This window comes from Numida meleagris, chromosome 1 (assembly GCF_002078875.1).
Source record: "Numida meleagris isolate 19003 breed g44 Domestic line chromosome 1, NumMel1.0, whole genome shotgun sequence".
Taxonomy (NCBI): Eukaryota; Metazoa; Chordata; class Aves; order Galliformes; family Numididae; genus Numida; species Numida meleagris.
In genome coordinates this window covers 53,953,346-53,980,033 of record NC_034409.1, presented here as the reverse complement: position 1 = coordinate 53,980,033, position 26,688 = coordinate 53,953,346, and the positions used below count along the sequence as shown (strand labels likewise).

General features: G+C 40.9%; 2 protein-coding genes across 3 annotated transcripts in view; one reads left to right on the top strand and one right to left on the bottom strand.

The window, feature by feature from the left end:
• The window catches only part of LOC110393531 (BPI fold-containing family C protein-like), a 24,735-nt gene extending 10,919 nt beyond the window's left edge, over nucleotides 1–13,816 (bottom strand). The window contains exons 1-5 of the mRNA XM_021386459.1: nucleotides 13,531–13,816; nucleotides 7,604–7,729; nucleotides 5,536–5,647; nucleotides 3,094–3,222; nucleotides 279–437 (exon numbers count right to left, since the gene is read on the bottom strand). Of these exons, the coding sequence (XP_021242134.1) occupies nucleotides 279–437; nucleotides 3,094–3,222; nucleotides 5,536–5,647; nucleotides 7,604–7,729; nucleotides 13,531–13,606 (602 nt within the window). The 5' untranslated portion in view covers nucleotides 13,607–13,816. The remainder of the gene's footprint in view (nucleotides 1–278; nucleotides 438–3,093; nucleotides 3,223–5,535; nucleotides 5,648–7,603; nucleotides 7,730–13,530) is intronic.
• On the top strand, nucleotides 13,681–26,628 carry FBXO7 (F-box protein 7). Of its 2 annotated transcripts, none has more exons than XM_021386430.1 (9): nucleotides 13,681–13,946; nucleotides 15,580–15,877; nucleotides 17,317–17,544; nucleotides 18,760–18,901; nucleotides 20,003–20,086; nucleotides 21,192–21,284; nucleotides 24,019–24,195; nucleotides 24,852–24,889; nucleotides 25,105–26,628. In XM_021386430.1, the coding sequence occupies exons 1-9, from the start codon at nucleotides 13,825–13,827 to the stop codon at nucleotides 25,507–25,509; spliced, it is 1,587 nt and encodes a 528-aa protein (XP_021242105.1). In that variant the 5' UTR covers nucleotides 13,681–13,824; the 3' UTR covers nucleotides 25,510–26,628. The 2 variants fall into 2 exon arrangements, with proteins under 2 accessions (XP_021242105.1, XP_021242096.1); XM_021386421.1 differs by having other exon boundaries at nucleotides 24,019–24,201.

Below are 26,688 nucleotides of genomic sequence, written 5' to 3'. Positions count from 1 at the left end.
TACCCTTTAATATACACAAGTGTCAAATTTTTCAAATGCAGTATGTCTAGTCAGCTCATTTTTTGGCACGTGCACAAAGAAACATAGATTAACCACTCATCACACACTCAGCAAAGGAGACTGTTTACAGAAACAGGCCTTTAAAAATCTAGTTTGATCCTTCAGTAGTTAGCTGGATCTCTGACAGGCAAAATTTGAAAAGAGGCCCTTATGTGACAAACTCTGCTATTTCCCTCAAAGTAATTAGAAAATCTTCTATACATACCTAGAATACATACCTAGATCCTTCATTTAACTGGACTTTTACACTACCAATGCTCAGCTGGCAATTGTGTAGCAACACAGACAAGTGGCCTGTGCTGTCCCAGGATACTTTGAAGACAATTTCAAGGAACAGTTCTGAGATGAACAGGGTAAATCCTCCTTGGTCTTTGCTACTTAGAAAAAAAAACAAAAAACAAAACAAAATAAAATAAAAACAAACCTCAGTCAGGAAAACATGTCCTCTAAGGGACTAATTTAAGATACTACCTGTAAATCAACTTTGAAAGGACTTTGGGCTTCTATCTTCCAGAATGAAAAATGTTTGTTTTTTTTTAGGGGTTAAAGTCAATCAGGCACATGCATTGCATTCAAAACAGAGTATATGCATGAGTTTCCAGGACATACATTTTCCAGTGTTGTGCAGAATTTGATGAGTTTGCAAAAATGTCAAAATTCCTCAGTGACAGAAGACGTTTCAGTCCTTCATGACAGATGATCCTGAAAGCCTTTGGGACTGCTGCACCAGAAGTCAATTAGCTAAAAAATATATAACCCAGTGGTTCTCAACTTTGTAACTGTTCTGATTCTCATTTTCCTGTCACAATTTTCAATAATCCTTTCTAATGTATGTATATACTCTTCCCTTTTATTCTTGCTCCAAAGTCATTAATTCTTTCTCCTTGCTGTAAAAATCCCTACTAAGACTCACACCCCTCAACCATTTCCTTATTCACAAATTCTAGCAAATTTAGGTAGTACTACTACTATGGAGAAAGAGCCCAGCCCAATAGTAAGCACAAACCATGAGTCTTTCAGCTTTCTTCTCTATTCTTCAGGCTAAGAACAATTCTGGGAAAACACACTGTAAAGCTGAGAGAATAATTTCTACCCAGATCTAAAGCACAGGCTACCTCTGACCAGACCAATGAGTACTATTCCCAGTCACAAAATCCCTCCTACCACCACTACCATTTTCAAACACCTTTCTCAATTTATATATGTGCATTAAGTGACTATCTGAAGGGAACACCACTGTTCATACCCTCATTTTTCCTACAAACCATTAGGAAAAACATTTTCACAAGGAGGGTAATGCAGCACTGGCAGAAATGATGTGGAGAGGTAACGGTATCATCATCCTTGCCTGAACATCACCATTGCACAGCTCACCCAATGTGGAAACCAGTCTGTTTTGAGCAGAACAAAATGACCTCCAGAGCTTTCAACCTAGCCTTCCCCGTACTTCAGTGATAGAGATCATTGTGAAAGGATCTCAGACCTCCTGTGTTTTGGGGCTGCTTGGGAGATGGGGAAAGGTTTAGCTATTTAGGTCTCTACTGCAGCATTCTTAACTCTGCTCATCTTCAGGAAGAATCCTGAAAGCTTTAGGCTTTCAGGAGCAAAGTGCCTGCCATGAGATTTTGGGACTTGCGGAGTGCACTGGGAGACAATGGAGAGAGAGGAGGGCTACAGTGAGATATGAGATAAAACCCATCTTATTGACCCTAGAAACAGCCCGGTAGGCCTGGGTTGTCAAAGGTCTCCCTTGAAAAACTGATGTTCAGTTCGGCTCTCTTATTTTAAGCTGAAAGCAACGTATTAGGACTTGGAAGTGGAGGGGCTGAAGAGCAAAGCATATTCAGGAATTTGTTTAAACCTACAGCTATGTACAAAACATAATATGGAACAGAACAGAATAGATTGTTCCCTCTGTCCCTCAAAAAGGAAAGAAAATCCCTTCATAACCTTGCACTTCACCAAAGCTGGCTTTGACCTCCCTCCCCAAAATCCTGCATGCCAGCTCCTCATCTCCTTTGCAGTTTGTGAAGTCCTCAGAATTTTATACTTCTGGTGTTTCTTCAGATCATGCCCAGGTCCTCACCCTCAGCAAGAGAGAGAGGCAGATTAGTATTTGGGAACAGTTGTTGTGCCCTGCTGAACACAGTATCCTTTTCCTCACAATGCTGGTATGACAACTACAGACAGATTGGAACCACAGTGACAGTGCTTTCCAGCCACCAGTACTAAAACTGAACACAAAACTGCATGTCTGTGCTCCTTTGAAATCAGGACGTACTGTGAAACGTGCAGCCTGGTGATCCATCTTTCTGTACTATCTGGCTTGCAAACAGAGCAACGCCTACTGCTGTTTACAGGTACTCTATTAACCCCAGTTGTAGAGATTAGCACCTTGAATTTTTTTCTGACATCCCAGATGTTTTAGCCCTCCTTCTCCCTCTCCAAAGAAAAAAAGGAAAAAAAAATATTGCGTTAAAGATCTGTAAGAAAAATGCTGAGATAGATAAGTGGAAAAATCTGAATGTGATGATGTCATTGAAGACAATCTCATACTAAACAGGCTCATGAAGCCAAGTCACCTATCCACAGTGACCTGAATTGCAGAATTTTCTAACTTCTGGATGTTTGGCATCGTGACAGTACTCTCCTTATAAAAATGATCACTTTGGAAGAAAATATACACTGAAGCAACAAATAGATAATTAACTATGGAGTCAACCTACTGGTTATACTCTACAAAAAAAATTAACAATTGTTGCCATTTTAAATACTGTGGTCCTGCATATACAAATCATACACAGTCTGGACAAACTGTGCATGCTAACAGATGTCTGACTTGATAACTCCCAATGAGACAAACCTGCATTAGCAGGGAATGTTTCCTTCTCAAGAAGTTTATGCAAACTGTTTTTTAAATGCTAAAGCATATCAGACTTAAAAATAATAACTAGCAACTAAATTTCTTAATTACATTTCTAATTCCTCTCCCAGAACTGTCTCCCGATTCCAGCTGCGCTGTACAATACTTACAGTAGCCATGCTGCCACACTCCAGTCTGCACTGATTGTAGCAGAAGCATGTGCCACCGACAGACTAACACCAGTGCCAGGAATAAAGGAAGCAAAAGTTTCTGGTATATCTACAGCATCAACTTTGAACCTACAGAAAAAAAGGAAGCAGAATATTAGACTGCATGTTAAAAAGTTAAGAAGAAACACTGATGATTGAACTCTTCTGCTATTAAAGGCAAAGTCTGTGCTTTGTTAAAAGAATTTCTTGGGAAGTTTAGGAAAGAAAGGTATCTGTACATTATACTGAGTAGCATCCTTGCAAAAAACATCCTCAATATATTGCTAGGGAAGAAGGATGCCCAGGCAAAACAAAAACTTCCTACTGGGAGAAAAACAAAGTCCTTGAAGTGGAATTTGCTTGCTGAGGGAAAATAAGTCTACCTGTTTCACCCAGATGCTTTATCTACAAAAAAACTTAGGCTGTGTGAATGTTAGCATTCACTGAAGAAGACAAAAGTTTCTATTTCCCCTTCTATATCCCCTCCCTCGCCTCAGCAAAAGGCTCTGGAGTGGTTCAATTTTTCAAAATAAAATCTTACTTAAAGATTTCCCTGTGAAAACATTTTTTTTCTGATATTCAAGGACATTGTGTTGCAAATGGGTGTGTTGAACTGAGCTGTACATTGTAAAGGTATCAGCTGCAATCTTATCATGTAGTTGACATTCCTCATTGTTCCCTGCTATCTGCAAGAGATCTCTGAAACAACTGACCTTCATCTACTTTCCCTGGAGCTGAAGGCATAGCTAGTTTTAGTGAAAATGAACATACTTTTCCATAAATATCCCGGGCAACAGTAAGGCTGCCCCTATTAATCCTGTTTTCAGTGAGATGAAATCAGACTTTGTATTGGGAAGATTTCAATAACTGGTGGGGAGAATGAATTGTGATTTTGAATATCATATAACTTAGGTTGGAAGGAACCTTGAGATCTTCTGGATCAAGCCCCTACTCCAAGCCAGGCCAATTCAGGGCCCTATTTGAGTCTTGAACATCTCTAAAGATGGAGACTCCCCAGTCTCTCTGTGCTCCTGCTCTGCTTCTCCTCAGCAATTTTCTTAACTTCTAATTGGAGTTTTTCTTGATGTAACTTGTGTCTGCTGCCCATTACCTCTTCTCTGAGTAACTCCAGGAAGAATCTGGCTCCACCTTCTCTATATCAACACCCACTAGACAGTGAAAGATGGGCAGTAAGACATCCCACCACCCCACAAAGTCTTTTCTTATTCAGGCTGTCCAAATCCAGCTTTCTCAGATGTGCAAAACTTAAGATCTCAAGGATACTATAATACAATGAATATTAGTAATATATTAGTATATTAGAACATTACTAAAATATTAGATGTTAATAGAGGATACGGGCCCTATCCAGCACAAAATATGTGATGTGTCCCAGAATGCTATTTCTTGCTCTGGGTAATTTATAAGTAAATGAAAATGAAATGAATAAATGAAGTGAAATACTACTGGGCAGCAGAAATTTACTTGGAAATAGTATTAAAAAAACAGAAATTACTGTTTTTCTGGTTACAGTATATTGGAAAAGCTTAAACAGAAAGATGGGAATGAAGGTGGTAAAACAATGTGCTTTTCTACTACTTTCCTTGTTTGGGAATATCGTAGGAAGCTCCACAAACCTTTTACTCTACAGGCTGCTCCCAGTACACAGTTTTCCTCAGCAGGAAATAAAAGTACAGCCTTACCCAATGAAAATGCTATTTTAGCCATTGCAAATCTATTCAAAAAGATTCTGCAAAAGTCATCTTCCTGTCCCATCAGCTCAGATACATCATCCCCTTACACACATTTTCATCCTACCCTTTCATGATGGCTTTTCTCTCATGAAGCTCAAACAAATCACTGCTACATCTCCTTCATAGTAGCAGATGGTTAATAACACCAGTTTTTCCCTTTTTCCCATCCATTTTTCCCGCTGTGTCATATCTACATGTACAACTGTCTTGCTCCGAACTCTGGGACAAATCAACTAATAAAACAGCCAAAGAGCTCTTTCAAAGGCTCTTTTAAGCTCATCTCTGAGTAGGGTAGAAGGAAATACGAACATGAGAAAAAACTTCTTTACTTTGAGGGTGGCAGAGCTCTGGAACAAGCTACCGAGAGAGGCTGTGGAGTCTTGTTCTCTGGAGACATTCAAAACCCATCCGGACACTTTCCTGTGGAACATGCTGTGAGCAACCTGCTTTAGTAGGGGGTTGGACTAGATGATTTTGAGGACTCTTCCAACCCCTATGAGTGTGTGATTCTCTGAAATACTTATAAAACTGCTTCAGCAGTTAGATGAACCATTAAAATTTTGTACTGAACAACAACAAAAAAGGCTGCATAATTATCACTGTGGAGCTGTTTCATCCTAAAGCTTTGAAATGCATTTCCTTCACTTACCTTGAGATTGTATAATTCACCTTCACAAGTGAGAAACTCTCCTGCCCACTCCAGCTTGGGAAGGTCTCTTTCAATACTCTTTGCTTCAGTAGTTCTATCCCAATCTTTCTGCCTACAGTGGGACAGAGGAAATCGGACACCTTGCAGTCCAGATTATGGCATGCAAAGGTCCAGATATACTGACAAATAATTTAATCACTTAGTTCTGAAAACTATCTCATTCTTAAACCCTTACCTAGACCTCTTTCCAACTACTTACACGTCTGCATCTGTTGCCCCCATATGAATCATTTAATTCAAGATCACGACGATCTTGACTTGTATTTTACATTCTAGAACTCTTACCGATTTTTTGAAACTGTTCTACTCCCTTCACTTCACACACAATGTGGATAACCTTGGAAATACTTGGTCATCACATTTATCTCAGATTGTCTTATACCTGTTGAATGAAGAGGCCCATTAAGAAGTGACAAGATGACCAACATGCATAGTCCTTACTTATGTAAAAAGTGTGAACATATGCATATGAAGTGTTGGTATGTCAAATACATTTTTTTACATAAGTTTCTTTAGCTTTAGAGCTAAAGAAGTTTTTTATTCACAGCTGCTGAATAAAAAACAGTTTGCTTTTTTGTTTTCCCCTTCAGAATTCAGTGTATTAAAAAAGCAAACAATTATGATCAATGATAACTCATTATGATTCCCTGGAAATTACTTCCTCAAAAGCAAAATACAGGCTCTGTGTGACAGAAATACCCTATAGCTCACTTATGGTTCTAAATGAGAGCAGCCAGTGACCTCAGATGGAGTCTCTCTCAAGGTTCAGGCAGAACGAGTGCGCAGGGAGGATCTATTGACTCAGCCTTCAAATCTCATGTTAAAGGAAAAGGCATGACAGGCACCATGCTTTTCAAATATGAGAAATACCATTGGCAGAGTCACTGTTAATGTCTGTTGTTATCCCCAACCACTAACTCAGGGTTAGTCTATTCCTTTGGCACTTGAAAGCCATGCTGAATGTCACAACTACTGCTGGGCTCATATTAAGAAATAGCAGACTGAATTTTCATTTCTAAAGGCAATAGAGATGTCTAGGGAGTGCTTTTCCTTGTGTTTTATAAAAAGATATAAAGAACAGTTCTGTTTTAGATGACTGATGTTTGCCCTGCACTTCTTAACTCCCCAAAAGCCTTAAAAACAATGTTCATACAGAGAAATAAGTAGACCTGATCCTTGCTTTCATCTTGGACTCATAAGCCCCAAGCTTCTACTTTTCATCTCACAAGTCCATTGTCTAGTTGTCAGTGTGTACAGTACATAAACAATGATTAATCCTTAGCATGACCCAGCCTTTGTTGAATTTGTACCTTGTTAACCTTTATTATTAATATTAATTCTGTAAACAATTGAAATCGTAGTGACTGCCCTCCACGCCCACAGATTACGCCTTCGGTAGGAGGCAGTGAGAGCTAGCCTGAATAGAAAGAGTAAGGAAAATATACTGTAGAGATTAGGAGTGCTGAGTACAAGATCGCTGATGTTCTGTTAAAGGTCAAAATTACAGCAGATGGTTACTACATCTTTTTTGAAAGAACAGCACATGCAGATTCTATCTCACCTCATACAGAAGAATGACAGCAAAAGTGTGCGGTTCCAAGATGGAACCAAGATGGTTCCAAGATTGGAAGCTTTTTTTTTTCAGTTGTATCTTCATTATCTTCAATTAAATATCACACTTTCAATCAAGATTTTAGCACTTTTTAAAAAGAAACAATTAGATGACCGTATATTTCTAGTTCTAAGAGAGTAAAGATGAGTGTAATAGAAACACTGTTGGACTGTAGGAGCATGCAATCCCAAATTCAAGGATAAATTCATACCCTGAGTCCTAAAAAAGGAGACTAAGTGAGAGAAGAGACAAAGGGTGTTCTGCTGCGAGGTGAAAAAGGAATATATTCTGTTTCAATATTTAAGGACCAGGCTTCTACGCTGCATCTTTTTAAAGAACTATATTCTCTTCACAGAGAATTTATCGTAAATTAACTTCTGGTAGTGTCAGACATACCATAGTCCAGCCCTTTCTGAGTAATTCTCACTTTAAGACCAGGATTAGCTTCAAGTTGTAAAACCAGCAAACATGGCAGGAAAGAATACCACATCTTTCGCATCTTCTCACCTTTGTCACTGGGACCTGTCAACAACATTTATGATGCAAATGTGATTGTAAACGATGCACACCATGAGTCACAAAAAATCTTTATCTGTCATTGTTCCCTCAAAGAAATTAGGACAAGGGTGGATAACCATGAGACGTTTACCCAGTATGTCATAAAATACTGCTTTTCAAGGGACTTCTGAACTGTAAAATAGAAAAAATGCATTATCAATATTGCTCCAACAATAGATCTCTGAAGGAATTCTTCTGAAAATGCCCCCCAAAATAAAATAAAAAGTGGCAATAAAAAGTGGCTTCGGGAAAAAAATGGATAAATCTGAAAATATAATCCAAATTGTGACAAATTTTGAAAATCCCTCTTTAAGTGGTCTTTCCATCTCTAGTTTTTATGCTTCTTTGATTTTGTCTATTTTAATCAACACAACCTGAAGAATTAATTTAAAGTAGCAATGTTATGTAAAACAGCCATCTGGAGTCACAAACGCTAACATTTTTCCAAAAAATAGCTTAGCTTTTCCTGCAAATGTCACCTTTTCTAGCCTAATTCTATGAAGCCAATTAAAAATCAATATAAAACCAAAAATATTTTTATATCATTAAATAACACAGATACGTACTACGTATTTACTAATGTAGGTGACGTACATCATTGTCACTGAATTTCATTGCCATTGCGGAACAAAAGTCAGCAACCTTAGTTACAACTTTGCTTTGTAGACATGCTTTTGTTTGGCTCTTTAATGTATCCCAGGTGTGAAGCTGAAAGAACAAACTGAACTTCCATGGTCCTAAAAGACGGTATCATTTCATATTGTTTTCCCAAATCAACAAGCTTTACTTTCACACTCCAAGGCTGATATTCTCGATTTCATCAAAGGCCAAAGCTTCTGTCATATGCCAGGGTTGATTGTACAAGCTTAGTCAGATGACCACAACAGACAGAACTAAGGAGATGGAAATTGTCAGCTGCCTGATAATCTAAATCAGAGCTGCCAATTTCATTGTTGATGACAATAGATGATAGACAAATTGCTGATTTTTATCTTCAGTAACAGCACATACCAAGCAACTACTCTATATAAATAATTCTCTTAATTCTTTTGTCTTCTCAGAGATAGAGTGTTCAAGTACCTTAAATAAAGGAAAAAGATGAAAAACTGTTTTGCTTCAGTCTGTGTACTTGTCTCACCCTAATGAAGTACTCTACTCACCAGTATGCAGATATCACATTTAGAGTTCTCCCTTGTGAAGTCTGCAAAAAAGTTTAAATAAAACTTGCAATAAAGATAACAGCTGAAGCCTGACTAAGAACAAAAGCTTCTGATACAAAAAATGTCACTATTATTGTCTCATACAGATTTAACACAGCCATAAAACACACTATCTTAAATTGATCAACATTTAGAATATCCATGAAAAAGAATGTTGTCAACGTCTCGTCTTGGCCCTGCACAAACTTTTTAGTTGCTGCCCACAGAAGAACTTCTTTCACTTCCAAAAAATCAGGAAAGAAATCTCAATAGTTAAGAAACACAAGATAAACCGTTCTCAAATGCAACAGTAAAAATAGTATAAACCCAACCTGCACTCCAGAAAGAGCATTTAGTTTCACAATCTCTCTGCTGTAGCACAGAACTGGGATTAGAATTTTCAGTTTCTTCCTTGCTCTGTTTCTTCTAGTTACTCAGCAGCACGCTCAGGAATAGGTATGCTTTCCGCAGCTCACTCCGCAATATCAAATCAAAATGACTCAATAGCTTCATGTTTTTAACCCTTCCTATACAATGATATTCCATATGGAAAATCACTCAAGGGAAAAGGAATACAACACTTGTATGGTTACTGGGAGGGAGATGTTGCCTGGAATGCTTAAAATATCCAACAAATGATACAGACAGAAGTTTGCTAAAGGACATAAAACCAGGTGATCTTCTGCTCTCTGCTGCCACTGGAAAGCCTTGGAGTGTAGCTGCCAGAGAACTACTAATCTGTGCCGGGCCACAAAATAAAAAAAAACATAGCTGCAGTGCCTATACAGAACTCATTTATGACGGATAATTATGTTGAAAGGCAGTTGTTTGATAAGCTGATGGAAAACAAACACACACTTTCCACTGCTTGAAGCCATTTAGTTTGCATTCCTGATCTCTGCAACTATCCTGTTCTAGTACCTGAACCAGGACTACTTGATTCACTTTTAACGAAGTTCATTTAACAAAGAAGTCAGTGTTCTCACACTGCACACTGGCCTCACAGCTAAGAATTGCAAAGGTGCTGTCAATGCAAAGATATCAAACTCTCTCTCTGAGGTGTCACTTCAAAGAATTTTGCTCTGCACACAGCTTTCAGTAGTTCAATAGTGAAAATAAATATATAAAGAACAAAAGCATTAACGTGCTTGTGAGAGGTAGTCTGATCTACAAAGACCTTCAGATTTCCTTGATAAACTTAGAAAATCTTATATAGGACATGATTGCCTAAGATATCTAAGATCATTTATTCTGTGACTCAGGTTCCTCTCCAATCTAAGGTTCCTACATTATAGCTGACAGCATTGGAGAAAAGACAGTATAGCAGCCAATTGGTCTTGAAGGATGTCCAGATGGACATTCCTGATTCAGACACCTCTGTCAAATTTTTCACTGCCTCCCGTAGAGGAGTACTTTGACCTTCAGTCAACAATGATGAAGGAAAGCAATATAAATTATACAGTAGAGTGTTCTTCTACCAGCGTAGTAGACAGATTTCCCATGAGCGGAATCCTGGCTGCCAGTTCTGGCATGGAGTTACCTATTAACAGCAAAATGAAGACTCTATCCCAATTCATGGCAATTGCAGATAATAACGGAAGAACTCTTTCCTGAGCTGCCTAAGACATGCACCTACCACCACTGAAAGCTGCGCTTTTTATGATACCTTTTTTAGGTTCTACCTGTAGAAGGATCTTACTTGCAATTAATATGTGTGGGTTTGCCTAAGGTAACATGCAATCATATCAAATGTTACTCTGCAGTGTTTGATACAATCAATCACAGTAAGCAATCCCTTTTTGGATTATCCTTTGCAGTAAATTTGCTTTTAGATTTGTGCAGACATGTTCATAATTACTATATTTTGGGGTGTTTTCTCACCTACTAGCCCACATGGCACTGCATCATACCTATATAATCTTACCTGTGTAGTTATACACCATGCAGTGCTGCTGGGTCATCCTAAGTCAGAGACAAATACCCTACTTTTATGTTGACAGGCAGCACTGGGTGCTGCTTTTTCACGTCCCATAATAGTGAAGTCTGTCACGGATGGTCACTTTGGAAGGTGGCACGTTCAGTTCCTTCTGAGGAGTCATTCACAGAAATGATGACACTCACAAGACTTTCAGCAGGAATGGAAGAAGCACTGTGAGTGACACTCCGTGCTAAGTCCAAAAAAGCACTTTCTGTAGGCTCAGGAAACAGAATAAGGCTGCCAGTGGCCCCACTGCCTCCTCCTACTACAGAAACCTACACTGCAATCTATTAAATCACAAATCAAAGAAAACGTGGTGGTAGTGAAAAGGGCTTAAAGCAATCTGGCAAACCCTTGAAAGCCCAGTGGTAGGTCCTGAGCACCATATGGCTAAGATTTTCATTGGGAGTAAGGCAGTTAAGAGCCAGATGAGGAAGCTTCAGATGCTGTGTAAGGACCAGCACCCAACCTGAGATGTTGTAAAGCAGAGCTTTGCTAAAGGTATTAGCTATTTAACACTAGTATAAAGGATTTAAAATACATTTTAGGAGTAAAGTTGACCACCATCAAGCTGGAAGAAGCTAGGAAGTTCTTTCCACTGGCTTAGATTTGAACATCCTCCCCCAGTAGCACACTCACAATGGTATCCTGGACATTCACAAATCTCTGGATGATACTGCCTTCTCCATGCCCTTCTGCTTATCCTACCATTTCTGCCATCTTTCAGTGTGACCTTAGATATTCAAAGTATCAGAATCAGAATCATAAGGGTTAATATATATGCACACATACATATTTTTATATCTTATAAAATACAATCTTTGTAGTGGTAAGTACAGAAAGAAAAATGATGGAAAAGGTCCACTGGTTCACAACTTTATTACTGCACTCAGCTTCAGAAAAAAAAGATATTCCATAAGGCACGTAAATGAACCAAAGAGACCTTTACTTTTTATAGCCCTCCTCTGCCATGGGAAATAGACTGCAGGTCAGTGGGACTACAGATATATTAAGTTTCAAGTTTCTCAAGTTAAATTTTACCAGTAGAGCTCTCAATAGTTTTACTTCTTTGGTGAAATTGTTTCTATTGTTTTTCACACTGACTATGTGTGTGGGCAGTACTTGAATTGAGAAACTATGCTGATTTCATGAAAATTGTGAAAATCATGTTTTCAGCTACTTAACACTGACAAAGAACTGTCTTTTGTCACCGTATCTTACAGTCTTTTTTTAATGGATTAGACTAATAAAAGTTACCAATTCTGATAAAGTGAACCATACTGAAACTCTTCTGTACACAACCATTTATTCAAAATTGTAAGCACAGAAGTACTGCATCCAGACTTGGGGTCCCCAGCATGAGAAGAATATGGAGCTGTTGGAGTGGGTCCCAAGGAGGGCCACGAAGATGATCAGAGGGCTGGAATACCTTTTCTACAAAGAAAGGCTGAGGGAGTTAGGATTGTTCAGCTTGGAGAAGAGAAAGCTCCAGGGAGACCTCATTGCAGTCTTCTCATATTTGAAGGGAGCTTATAAACAGGAAGAGGAGCGACTTTATACATGGTTAGACAGTGACAGGAGAAGGGGAAATGGCTTTAAACTAAAGAGATTTAGGTTAGATGCTTGGAAGAAATTCTTTTCTCAGAGGGTGGTGAGGCACTGGCCCAGGCTGCCCAGAGAAGCTGTGGATACCCCATCCCTGGAGGCGCTTAAGATCAGGTTGGATGGGGCCCAGGGCAGCCTGAGCTGGTGGGTGGCAGCCATGCCTGTGGCAGAGGCTGGGAAATCAATGATCTTTAAGGTCTCTTCTGACCTAAGCCATTTTATGGTTCTATGATTTCAGTATTATTTTGGCAGAGTGCCTTGCCTAGCCCAAGGTCAGTTTTATACTTGATTACTGGAAATCCCTCCCCTACATACAAAAGAGAATCAAAATATTAGAGAAAAATATTATTCATCAAATAATTTCCTTTTTATTACAAAAATAAGACAGTGGGCTTGGGCCATTTGAAATGGGCACAGGCCAACTTGGAAGCTCTGCAAACCATTTCAGCCTTTTATATCTCCATTTTTCCTGTTTAATATTTACAGCTGTGGGCATAACATGTCTGAACCTGAGACATGACTTAAAATTAATTCAAAGGAAAATTTGTCAGAATGGCAGCAGAGATGCTTATTAGCTGGTTAACTGACAACGATCAATTAGCGCAGCCAGGTCCTAAAAAACAGAAGCATCTCACTTCACACTCCTTTAGCTTGTGCAAGTGACTAACACAGCACTTCTGCTGGAAATAAAGCAATGAACATTTAATTCTCAGAAGAGCACAGTGGAAACACAGGAGGTGGCTGTGACAGAAACAACACTGAAAGGCAAAAGAGAGAAGGATGTCCACAGCCATTGGAAGATGGTCACACTGTTGAAGGACCATGCCTCACTTCAGAGCCAACCATCTCCAAGACTAAGGAAAGCAGTTCCTGGCAGGCACAGTGCTCATGTTCCCCTCTCATTGCGTTCTCTTTTCTCTCCTTGCTTTTGATGGACATAATTTCGTCGGCATAGTGGTGACGACCGCCTCCACATCTCATACCTCCCCGCCACGACGCACCACCCTTGCGCATGCGCAGCAGCAGCAGCCCGTGCACCACACCACCGACGGCGGCCATCTTGGCACACCGAGCAACCGTTCTTCGGGCAGCGGGGGCGGGGCCGGCCGGAGGCGGGGCCGGCCCGGGGCTGAGGCGGCGCCGCGCCAACCCAAACAACGCCACGCCACGCCCCGGCAGCCCTTGCGCCCGCTGCCCGCCACCATCGTGAGGCGGCGGGGGCCTGCTCGGAGCGTCAGGCAGGCGGGCGGGCGCGCAGCCCCGTCGGCCCCGCCGCCATGAAGCTTCGCGTGCGGCTGCAGAAGCGAACGGCGCCGCTGGAGCTGGAGGGGGCGGAGCCAACGCTGGGGGAGCTGCGCGCGCAGCTCCGCCGGGCCCTGCTTCCCGCCTGGGGCTACAGGTAGCGCGCGGAGCGAACCATCCCGTGGCGGGGGAGGGGGGGCTGCGGAGCGGGGCCGTGCCACTCAGGGTGGGGTCGGGGCGGCCCGGCCCATTTCTCCTCTCCTCTTCCCGCCTCCCCGAGACGTGGCGCTGCCCCCCCCCCCGCGGGGAGGGGTGCAGAGGAGTGCGAGAGGCGCGCGGGGCCTGGCCCCGAGTAGGGCGAGGCGTCACTCGGCCCACGGGGGCGCGTCACGAGTAGTTGTGAGGCGAAACTTAATAAAAACTTCAGAAAAGTTTTGCTTCCCGGTTGTCAGAATCGGAACGGGAAAGGAAGGTGTACTGTGGGGAGTGCTTGCCTCTGGGATACGGGTTGTGACTCTCTTAGGACTGACTGAGCACCGCTGTGCGGCCTTCGTCTCACAGAGGGTTCGGCTGAGTGTCCATTTCACATATTACAGAGAGGGAAAGTCTCTGGGCTAAGACAGCTCAAAAAGTTCCACGTGTGAGGAACTGCTGGCAGTCTCCATAGTCAAACCTGTTGCCTCAGCTGATAAACACCTCCAGAAGTGGCCTGTTCTGGAGGAGGATGAATGGCTCGGGTTCAGTGACCATTTACTTTCCTTCATAATTCTTTTATGAACAGTTACGGTAATGAAGTTGTACCTGTTAAGCAGCTACCATTACTTAAAGTGCACGTGGAGAGAAAATCAGAGAAAAAACTTCAAACTGTAGTTATTTCCTCACTCTTGCTGTAGCGTACTGCTGATTATTACAGAATCAGAATTGTAGGGTTTGGCAGGGACTTCTGGAGATCATCTAACACCCTGCTAAGGCAGGTTCCCTACAGTAGCTTATGCAGCAAAGTGGGTGAGTTTTGAGTATCTCTGGGGAAGGAGACTCCACAACCTCTGGGCAGCCTGTTCCAGTGCTCTGTCAACCTCATAGTAAAGAAGTTTTTCCTCATGTTCATGTGGAACTTCCTGTGTTCCAGGTTGTGTTCATTGCCCCTTGTTCTGTTGCAGGGCACCACTGAAAAGAGCCTGGCCCTATCCATTTGACTCTCACCCATTAGGTACTTATCAGCACCTATAAGATACCCCCTCAGCCTTTTCCAAGCAGAACAGTCCCAGGGCTCTCAGCCCTTCCTTATAAGGGAGATGCTCCAGGCCCCTCATTGTCTCGGTGCCCCCCTGCTGGGCTCTCTCTAGAAGTTCCCTGTCTTTCTTGAGCTGCGGAGCCCAGACCCGGACACAGCACTCCGGATGTGGCCTCAGCAGTGCAGAGGAGATGGGGAGGATTACCTCCCTTGACCTGCTGGCCACGCTCTTTGTAATGGATCCCAGGATACCCTTGGCCTTCGGGGCCACAAGGGCACATTGTTGACTCATGGCCAACCTGTTGCTAACCAGGACGCTCAGATCCCTCTCCCACAGAGCTCCTTTCCAGCAGGTCAGCCCCTCACCTGCACCAGTGCATGCAGTTATTCCTCCCCAGGTGTAGGACTTTACAGTTGCCCTTGCTGAACCTTATTGATGAATTAAAACCCAATGGAATAGAACTATTATAGTACACAGTATGCATTTCTAATTGTACCTCTGTGTACAGCTACCCAAATGCAGCCAACCACATTTCCTTATTCTGTTATTTTGCAGTTCTGATACAGAGTTTTCAATAACATTGAATGGCAAAGATGCTCTTACAGAAGACGAGACGACGTTAGCTTCATATGGGATTGTTCCTGGCGATTTGATATGTTTATTACTAGAAGAAACAGATGCCAAATCCAGCCTACCTCCTCCTGCATCTTCTAGTCCTCCCTCACTTCAGAATGGTCGTGAGACATCCACCTTGACCCCCAGAAGTCAGGCTGACGGTCCGAAAGAAGAAAGGCAGAGTGAACAGTCTGACAAACAGAAAGCTCAAGTGGAAGCTCAAAAGAGTGACAGTAGGGTAAGTACATGACAATTGGCCGGAATGACTCAAGATGAGGTATGTTACATCAGGTGATACACTGCATAGCAAAGAATCTCTTCAGAATATTTGTCTCCTCATGCTTGTCTGATATGTAGCCAGTTATTTGGATGGAAATCTGTCTCTGTCGTGTACTAGCTATGTCCCAGTTCCGAGAGAGATCGTGAGATGTTTTGGGTTTTACATTTTTACAGGATTGCATGTTTTTTTGCTGGAACATGCACTTTGTTGAAGGAAGTTAGGAGTATGAGCTGCCTCAGTGCTGCCCTGTAAAAACTTATTCGAGGTACCACACAAATGCAACAGATACTGAAATACCACTCACGAGTTGAGTGCGTGATTCTTTTATCATGGTTATAACAGTTCCTTATGGAGGACGGCCTGCTGTGGAATGGGAGATCTGTTGATTTTGTGCATGTAGACATTGCTGAGGTAGCTCCTGCCTTGTGCTTCAGAAGTGTACATTTATATGAACTCACACTCTTATTTCTGGTTAATAGGCACATCTTTTGCATATTGTTCAGTGATTCCTTTGTGACTGTAGATAAAATAATTAAGCAGATAACTGCATCTAACAGCTGCTGAGTCCTGTGGTGAAAGGAGTCTTTCTAGAAGGGGCCCTAGGTGCCATGCTGCTTGGTGCCTATCTCATTATGTGTAACTATCTCATTACTATATCATTATATGGTTTTATCCCTTTTAGACAGGAGCTTGGGAAGTTGCTTATTGGTTCATTTATTTTGGATTAATTGTCAAATGCAAAATATCACTTACTACAACCTTTTCATGAGAAGTATTGCTAAAAATACATATAAATTATTATTTCAAAATATAGGAATTAAGATTTAGGATCAACAAAATTCTAAGTAGTGAAGGAGAATGTATTTGGACCATTGTCCCATTGGTTCTTGCCAGGAACAAAGTGCCCCCAGCGCATTGGCGCTGTGGGCATGCAAGCCCATGCAGGAAAGGAAACAACAATAACGCCACAATCTTCCTCAAGTGTCAGTAGATGCATTCAGTTAATGATTCTTTCAGCTTTTTAAGCCTATTGGATTTCTAAGGAGTCTGAGTTAATCATGTTGGTTCCTTGCTATGCGTGTTGGGGTACCACGATAATTGTTCCCGTATGTGTTGCAAGAATTCTGATGAATGTTTAATAAGTTACTATCGATTTGCAAGAAAATGACAGACCTTTCTATGAAGGACTTCCATTATAAATATTGAAAAAATACGAAGGCCGTGTGTGTAATCCCAGTCTCCAACTGGGATGCTGGAAAATGGAGATGAATCGAGTCTATAAAAGTTACGTGGGAGATCTGTAGTGTAGACTTGGTGCCCATGAAGACTGCCCAACAGACGAGTAATACTGATGGTATAATTTTCTGAATGAAGGTATCTTTTGCTGTGTCTTGAAGGCAGGATCCAGCCTAGAATTTCCTTCTGGATTAGTCCCTGAGGATGTTGATCTGGAAGAAGGTACAGGTTCCTATCCTTCCGAACCTATGCTGTGCAGTGAGGCTGCTGACGGTGAGATTCCGCATTCCTTAGAGGTACTCTACCTTTCTGCTGAGTGTACCAGTGCCACTGATGCCTTGATTGTCCTAGTACATCTTCTCATGATGGAGACAGGCTATGTACCTCAGGTAAGTACACAACCAAAAAGGAAGTGTCTCGGTCAGTGTGAGTAAACTGTGGAATATTCTAAGAACTAAAACACTAGAGCAGCTTTTAGGTGTAAAAGAAGAGGCCTGCCTCCATGTTCCTCTCAGTCCTCAGCTGGAGCTCAGCTGATAACCTCCCATTTCTGCATTTTACTTTTAAGCTTGTGTAGGTGTGCTTGGATTGTAGCACTTAATTGTAGTGCTGTCTTCAACATGAGTATCATTTCAATAGGATGCAGTTCAAATGGTGGCTAACAAGGCCTAGGTCTACCTCAGTATTGTCACTTAACTTACATCATCTTCAGCAGAGTTCAGTTAGGCTTTGGTTTCACTAATGTCTAGAGGTGTCTAGCTCATACTCGAGCACCTACAGTTTTGTCTCTGTTCATTCAGTTCATCTTTTCCCTTTAGGTTTTCAGACTTGTGTTACATGTTTACTATTATGTGACTGAACATGCAAGATAAGACTTGTTACCAGAGAAGGTGGTCTTCTGTTTTTCCTTGTGGTGCTAAAAACACATGGAATTGGTTTAGGTCTGTTTGATCAATACCAGTTTAATAAATCTGTTAACAACATTCCCATAGGCTGAAGTACTATGCAACGAACACATTTTCCACAGGGAGCAAAGTTTGTTTATGTCAATTTGTGGGCTTGGAAATAGGGAAAATAATTTTTGTGTGAGTTTAAGAGGAAAGAGAAAGCCTGCTTGTCCTCGTGGTTATGTTGTACTTCCCTATGGGATTCCATCTGAGAATTTTCATACTGAAATTGAAGGGAAAATTGTTAATCGACTGAGATTTTCAAATTGTTTTCAACCTATGATCTTCAGGTCCTATCAGAGATCACAGAAAAGGTGCAATAAGATGTTTTTAATGCAGAAAATTAACATATACTCAGGAGTTGTCAGAATGCTGGATTGAATGGCAAAGTGAAGGACAGACTTATACAGTGAGTGTAAGTCTACGTGCTGAACAATCTTCCCAGAAACTGGCACAAGAGAGAAATTGCATTTTCTCCTTAGGTTTGCTGTTAGTATTGGTGAAAAAAGGTACGTACTCATGCAGTTATAGTCTGTATCATAATGCAGATTGGGACTGAACTAAGATTTAAATTGCAAACGTAATTCTGGCATTTTCAAACTTCTAGTCCTCTTTTTCCATTTGAAAATAATGACGGTATTATCTGTGTATTTTCAGGGGACAGAAGCCAAGGCAGTGTCCATGCCAGAGAAATGGAGAGGGAATGGTGTTTACAAGCTACAGTACACGCATCCCCTTTGTGAAGAAGGTTCTGCTGGTTTGACTTGTGTGCCTTTGGGAGATCTTGTTGCTATTAATGGTAAATCAGTAAAGTTTTGATCCTGGATACAGGTTGCTAAATATCACCATTGCTTAGCAAGATGAAACTTATATAAACTTCTTTAGAATCACAACTTCATTATCCAGGTTGATGAGGTGCAGGAGATGTCACTTCCTGATGCTGAAAATTCTTGACGTTTCTTGCCTCAGTGTAAATTTTTTCCTTCTCTCTAATGAGAATGGAACAATGTTTGGGGAATTCAATTGGCATTTTTATTACAGTGTTGTAAAAATATGGGTTTTATTTCATAGGAACTGCGGTACACATCAGTAAATACTAAAAAGAGATAGATTTCATCCATTTTGTTTAGTCTCATACTCTTTGCAAGACTTAAACCATTTCTAGTCTACATATTACGTAGTTTTAACGTGTGGTCTTTGTTGTCCTTACTGAAACACGTGAACATTCTGACTGTGGTCTCAAAAACTATGTAGTTTTGCTCTTTCATGTTTTATTTAGCTTTCGAGCAATTCCACATTCTTACAGAACCAATATTAACTTGCAATTTGATTCTAATTTCAGGATTTCTTTGAATATTTGTAGACATATGTGCTTACACAAATTGGCACAAGCAATTCTATTTTCTCAGAACGTGTACAGAATTTGCTTTCTGAAATGATAATCAAATGTTTTCTCCAAGTCAGGTTAGGTTTAGGATTGTTTGGAACTACCATGTGTGCCATGCATATAGCACTCACATAGTAAGATTGCTGGGCCTTTTTCTAGAGTTCATAATGTATTAGTTAATATGTCTTTAATGTCCGGGTTATAACAGTGGCTCTCCGTGTACCACTCCTAGCTGTATTGCATCTCTTTCCACATGATAGGATTGTTGATGACAGTGCTCATTTTTTGGCACTGATATCTTTGTTTATTCATTGCTACTACAAGTTCTGTTTTTATTTTTCTGAAATTTCTGTTCATCTAACTGCTGGCTGTCACTGGTATTTTCCTTGAGGGGAGCTGGTAAGGGAGAAAAGTAAAGTACCTCTGAGAATAAGGCACTAATAAAGTGGTCTTTGCCATCTCTCAATATGTTTTCAATTTTGAAAATGTTTTTTTTTTTCCTCGTGTTTGCAGCAACGTTGAAAATCAACAAAGAGATTAAAGGTGTGAAGAGAATACAGCTGCTGCCAGCATCCTTTGTTTGCTTTCAGGAACCAGGTATGCTTGAGCTATAATACTGGTAACAGTAAACCAAAAAGTAGGGAAGTGACACAATAAGGAGAGATATTAAGTGGAGGACTAAATAGGCAAAAGTTAGCAAGGAAGAATAAAAATGTGGTCACTGTTTAGATGGGCTATCGCTTTATGGTAAAAGGAATTCAGAGTATAGCCATTTATGTGTGTTTTGCTGCTAAAATAATTTGAATTTCTTGGATTAACTGAATAAAGAAAGAATTTTGCAAAGGCTGAGCCATGCTTTGCCCCAAATGCCTGTTATTTATGAAGTCCTAAATGTAAATGTAAATTTCTGAGGCAGCAGTGCTGGACTAGACCTTCTTTTTCTGCCTGGTGTCTGAGGACTGTAGAGGTTGATGATACCTGCACTCTTATTGTGACACTGTAACTGTTATTTATGTTAGAAAATAGGTGCCAACCACATAGCTCTCTCCAGAATGCCAAAATTAGAGGAGATCCAAGGTGGGGGGAGAGAAGGACAGAAGGATATGGATCCTTTGTGAGCAGAGGCCTGACTAGCCTTTTGTTTTATGATGCATTAATGAACCTCTTTGTTGCCAGTTGAGGGTGACTTGGTGTCCTACACTGTGTCTCTCAGATCTCCAGTTACTGATGTACAAGGCTAGTCAAAAGGCTGTAGGGGAATAACTGAGCACTGACGTGTCCAAGATAATGGTAGAGTCTTCTGGCTCTTCTTTCCTAGGAGAACAGAATGGAAAAACATTCTTGTCAGAACGATGAATGTTGCAGACATTTACAACATTGGTGCGTGCCACCTGGGCTTTGAAATTTGATAAAAGAAGCTCTGACAGCTTGAGAGCCAGTTGTTTTTTTGAAGAACTCATGTCTTTCTCTTAATGGCGCTTTCTAAGGCCAAAGGGTAGCCTAGCCCTACCATGGAAGTAGGCTGTAGTTTCTTGATAAATTGCTTATTCCATGATTGTCACACACTAGCTGCAGACCTGAGCCCATCAAGATGACAAGCAGGTCACCATTCTGTTTATAAGAAAGCCATGGTTTTTTTGCTCTTGCATAATCCTCGCATTATAACCTTGAAATTAAGCTTCTTATCTCTCTGATTTGATAGAAAAGGTGGCAGGTGTTTACAAAGACCTACAGAAATTATCCCGTCTCTTTAAAGACCAGCTGGTTTACTCTCTTCTGGCCGCTGCCCGACAAGGTGAGAGAGATGGTACTTGATTTTTGCGGATGGAAGAAAGGGAGGGAGTCTGTACTTGTGGGAGACGTGTTAGAAACAGTTCAGACAGCTGCTCAGCAGTGGGTACATGGAGAGTAAGAAAAAACAGACATTCTAAAGAAATGAGATTAATCTTTGTATGTTAAAAAAAAAAAGTTAATGTAATGATAATTTCCCATTTTTAATGTTTGATTGCTCAAGATAAAAAACTCTTTGTAGTCTCACGTAAGAGTCTGAGATGGAATGGCTGTGTTTTCCTACCTGGTGATGGGAAAATCATGCCACAGATGTTTTGTGGCAGTGGTTTTGTATTTTTGATCCGTTTCTTTGTCAAAGCATTATACGTAGGTCACTCTGAAAGTAATGCCTCCCGTTTATTTCCATGTAAACTGCAACAGATATGAAGAGCTCTATAACACTATTTCATAGAGGAAATTCTCAGCTACAAAATACTGTTTTTCAACATAGTCACCACCACTAGCTATGCATTTTCTGTGCAATGAATAAGAGCCTACATGCTGTGCTTATAAAAATCTGCAACAGTGCAGGTGACCCACTGTTTCACAGCTGCTGTGACAGTGTTGTTGCCAGGAAAAATGTTGCCCACTCAGTCCATCTTTCATTGGCCCAAACAGATGAAAGTCAGAAAGCACCAAATCCAGATTATACGGTGGGTGTGGTAGGACAGTGCAGCCAAGGTAGGCAGTGTACTCCACTGTCTTGAAACTGGTATGGGGCCTGACATTACCATGATGCAAGAGAAAGTTTGTCTTTGCTGTCCTGACTCTGCAAGTTTGAGCCTTCAGCTTAGTTAGTGTTGTGTTTAGCGGTCAGTGTTGATGGTTTGTCCATGACCCAGGAAATCCAGGAGAATCATCCCTTTCCTCACTTTGCCCACTGAAGGCTACGTCATGAACTTTTATTTTGATGTGGAACTCACATATCACTACTCCATGAACTGCTGTTTTGACTCCGGCTTGTAGTGATGACATCACATCTCATGATTGGTAATGATGCGATCCAGGAAGCTGTCACCTTCAGCCTAGTATTGGTTCAATAGGTCCTGATAAACTTTCATACATTGTTATTTCTTTTCCTGCATGAGCCTCGGTGAGCCACCTGACACAAACTTTTCAGTATTCCAGCGTTGCCACCATCTTTTCCAACTAATTGAAACTGATACTCAGCTCTGTACATTGTTCCCTCCTTGTGATCCACCGATTTGCACAGATGAGCTGATAAAGACACTGTTCCTTTCATTGTGTGACAGCAATGTGTGGCCATTCAGAACATGGCTTGTCTTTCACATCGCAGTCGCCATCTCACTGTGCTCACATCTTCTATTTTATCTCCATAAATGTTCAGCAAGTGTCAGTGAATGTCAGTGGGTGCCATTTTTTCTGCATGGAAGAATTCAGTGACGCACCTTTGCTTCATGTGCACTTCCATGTCAGATGCTGTTTTGTCAGACTGCCCCTCTACTGCCATCTGTTGCACAGCAACAAAATGTAACGGAATATTGTTGGGAAGGCTCAACTAGTGGAACTGGTTCAACAGTAGAACCGTAGGTGTGTCCAGCCTGTGCCACACCATCATGGCAGGCTCTTCCCTGCTAAGCTGCCTGGCCCAGCCTTGGGCATGCACTCATTGCTCAGCAGCAGCCGTACATCAGTGTGCAATCGACACTGAGCTGAAACCAGGACACGGGGAAGGCGCAGTGCAGTGCTAACTAAAGTTATGGCAAATAATTCTGTGCATTTTGATACATTGGCTAAACTGTCCTGTGAACAGCAAAATATTTGCAGTTTTCTGATTTGATAAAGGGATTTGAAAGTAAGTTTCAGGATGGCAAAAAAAAATTGAACTGGACTGATGCATTACTTTCACTGAAACGGGATCAAATATCCCACCAGTTTTATGTTTTGTTGCTCTTGTTTTAATAAAAAAAATAAAAAATGAATTTTTGTTACTTATATACATTAACTATATTATATATTTGATATGTGGCCCAAGACAATTCCTCTTCGCTCAGTGTGGTCTAGGCAAGCCAAAAGGTTGTACGCTCATGTGTTACTGCCGTACCACTGATATCTGCCTCTTAATGTCTTGGTCCAACATAATAAAATAGGAGGCACTAATTTTGGAGCAGCACTCATATTTGGAAGTCTTAACACCAAGAAAATCTTGCTTGGAAAGAATGGGAAGAAGTAATCCTAGCTGGTGTTTGTGAAGCAGTAGGAAATCAGGCTTTCTGTGTATAGATACTGCCATAAAAGAGTTCAGCTTTGTATTCTGAAGACACAGTGGAATTCCCTCCAGAGTTCAGTGCAGGCAGGTTTTATGTGAAACGCGTGCCGTGCATTTAATATGTTTTTTATGGACTCTTATAATCAGGCAGATCTTTTTTTCTTTAACCTTTGTTCTGTAGCCTGTAAACGTAGTTAGGCATGTGGCATGTTTCTTAGGTTTACAGCAGTCAGTGGTGTTCAGTATGAAGTGCCGTTTAGCTTATTTTGTGCACTCCATAAATGTACTGCAAGGTGGAAGAGATCAGTTTTCTAAGAAGTCATATCATGGTGCTTTTGGAGAAAGGTTTAATGGAGGCATCAAAGGGGAATGATTTAAGGGAAAGGTTATAACGTCCTTCTTTTCTTTAGGGTTGTCCCAGTAAGCTCTGCACCATTTAGGTAATTCTTCTGTTTCCTCCACTTTGTAGCTCTGAACTTGCCGGATGTTTTTGGGTTAGTGGTCCTTCCTCTTGAGCTGAAGCTTCGGATTTTTAGACTTCTGGATGTCCGTTCACTCATCTCCCTGTCTGCTGTTTGCCGTGATCTTTATGCAGCTTCCAATGATCAGCTTCTGTGGAGGTTTATGTATCTGCGAGATTTCAGAGGTCATGGTGAGACGCATGTTTTCTCCAATCACATTTTCATGTTAACAGGGGTATTAGGTCTTACGTTTTGATAAGAGGTCCCTCAGGTAACCTCTCCTGATTTTTAAATACTGTCATCAAATAGAGTCATTAGTGGTACTAACCAGTACAGCGGACAAGATGGAATTCACGTGGATATTCTCTTTTTTGTTATGAAAAACAGTGATAGTTGTCTGAGCCGTTTCTCATGGACCGTATAGTTCTGCCCATCACGTGGTACAAATTTTTGTTGTTTTCATCTGTGTCTCTTGCTACTTAGATGTACTTGCTATTGCAGATATTTGAGAGTGGAGAGAAGGGGTATTCCCTCTAGAATCCCTCACAAGAGACTGAAAAGGTGGTAAAGAGAAGTGCTGTTACAAATCAAAGATGGGAATGGTGTTCCTGGGATTTCTTAGAAGTGTTGGAGATGATGTTTTATGTAGAACATGAGTAGGTTACATACTGAATGGTCCTGCAGCTTTATTTTTTTAAACCGCATTATCTCTATGAAAAATGTATTGACCAGAAATATTTTTTTCATCTCCTTCTGCATGTTCCCACAAAACTGCAGGCATCCTTGGCATGAATGCTACTTAAAAGAGATTGCTCATTTTAATTTTGTGCTTCTCTTGTAGATCCCATTGCAAGGCCACGTGACACTGACTGGAAAGAAGTAGGTGACTTCTCTATGTAATCTTTCTGAGATTAGTCTACATGAGAAAAATTCAGGGCTAAAACTTAGACTTCGGGAGGCTGTAGTTTTGAGTTAAGTTTTAGTTTTAAAATGTGGTGTTCTGTAAATACAAACTGAGTTTGGTTGGAGTAGGAGAAAATAAACATCAATAAGAGGCACAGTGAACCTTAAAATACTTTTGTTTCTGTCTGCAGCTATACAAGAAGAAGTTGAAACAGAAGAAGGAGGCCTTGAGATGGAGGCACATGATGTTTCTGCCCCCGACACCTCATCCAATTCCCTTTCATCCCAACCCATTTTATCCCGGTCCCTTTCCTCCCAACCCATTCCCATCAAACCCAATCTATCCCCCAATGATCATTGGTGGAGAATATGATGAGAGACCAACTCTTCCGTATGTTGGAGACCCAATTAATTCACTCATTCCTGGCCCAGGGGAAGCACCAGGCCAGTTTCCTCCATTCAGACCACATTTTGACCCCATTGGTTCCTTGCCTGGAGCAAACCCTACACTCCCAGGACGAGCTGGCCCCAATGACAGGTTTCCACCTAGACCCAGCCGGGGCCGCCCCATGGACGTTCGCCGTGCGTTCATTTGATTGCTGCTTTCTCCCTCAATGGATTTCCTAATTCCTGAGCTTGCTTTCTAACTGCGGGAGTTGTAAAACCCAGGCACTAACATCTGCCTTCTCTTCATGTTGTGGGAAGAACTTGTTTGCGTGGCAATGTTTTGACCCCAAAGTTAGGGTTTGTTTATGTTCTGGTAATAGTGCAGTACCTGGCACTAAAGTCTCTTTCAAGATGGGCTGTGACTTAGAGCAACTCATGTTGTTCCCCTCCAACTCTCCTCTTTAATCACCTGCAAAGTGCTACTTGGAGACTAGAAGGATACTGGCCAAGTATTTGCTGCATCAGATAGAGAGCACTTTAAATACAAATCCTATCTTTGTCTGTCTTATTTGAGAAGTTTTATTAATTTGCCAGGAAAAAAATGTTTTGTTTCAAATCTACCTGGCTAGTAGTCTTTCTTAACAAGAAGTCTACCATGTCCCGCATAGAACAGGATACTACCACCGCTATGGTAGATGTGTTTTCATAGATTTTTTTCAGAGATTACGTTTTCCTTTTTTTATTAGGTAAGAAGTATTTTTATGTTGTTACTTAATACACAAAGAATACAGGGAAGGGATTTTTTTTGTTTTAAGTGGAAATATTAGAACACAAATCAGTTCATTTTGCAAACAGCTGAGTGAGCTCACACTACAGTGCAACTCAAAAGTCTGAACAGAAGCAGAGCAATTTTACAAAGAACGGGCAGCAAAACTTTTGTCTTTTTCCTTGTTTGAACAGTTGACTTTACAGATAAGTAGCTATAGTACATGGCCGCATTTACTGTGTGTGAACTAAAATTGATGCAAAAATAAGTTTTTCCACCTGCCTAACTATTTAAGGAATTAAACAAGTTGACCCGATTGCAGTGGAAGTGGCTTCACAGCAGGAGGAACGGAACAAATTCTTACTTCAGTAAATTCCATTTAATTTCATTAGAGCAGTATCAAAAGGTATCTCGACGGAAGAAAACGTGCTGTAGCGTGTTAGAGCTTTCAGGTGTTGTCTCGTTAACTAATGAAGAACTAACAAGATCGCTGTTACAGTTTCCCGATGAGATCTGCAGTTTGATACTGAAGCTCAATTAAAGAAAGACTGAAGTAACTAAACTTTGCTAGAACTTTTCATTTCTTATTTTTCTTCTTTTTAAGATGGCTTGATCTCAGTGT

Excerpts from the sequence above, each read along its gene's own strand:
- FBXO7 (XM_021386421.1), top strand. The coding sequence starts at position 13,825 with ATGAAGCTTCGCGTGCGGCTGCAGAAGCGAACGGCGCCGCTGGAGCTG. Across the intron at positions 24,202-24,851 it reads GCGAGATTTCAGAGGTCATG|ATCCCATTGCAAGGCCACGT; the intron begins GTGAGACGCATG and ends CTTCTCTTGTAG. Across the intron at positions 24,890-25,104 it reads GTGACACTGACTGGAAAGAA|CTATACAAGAAGAAGTTGAA; the intron begins GTAGGTGACTTC and ends TTCTGTCTGCAG.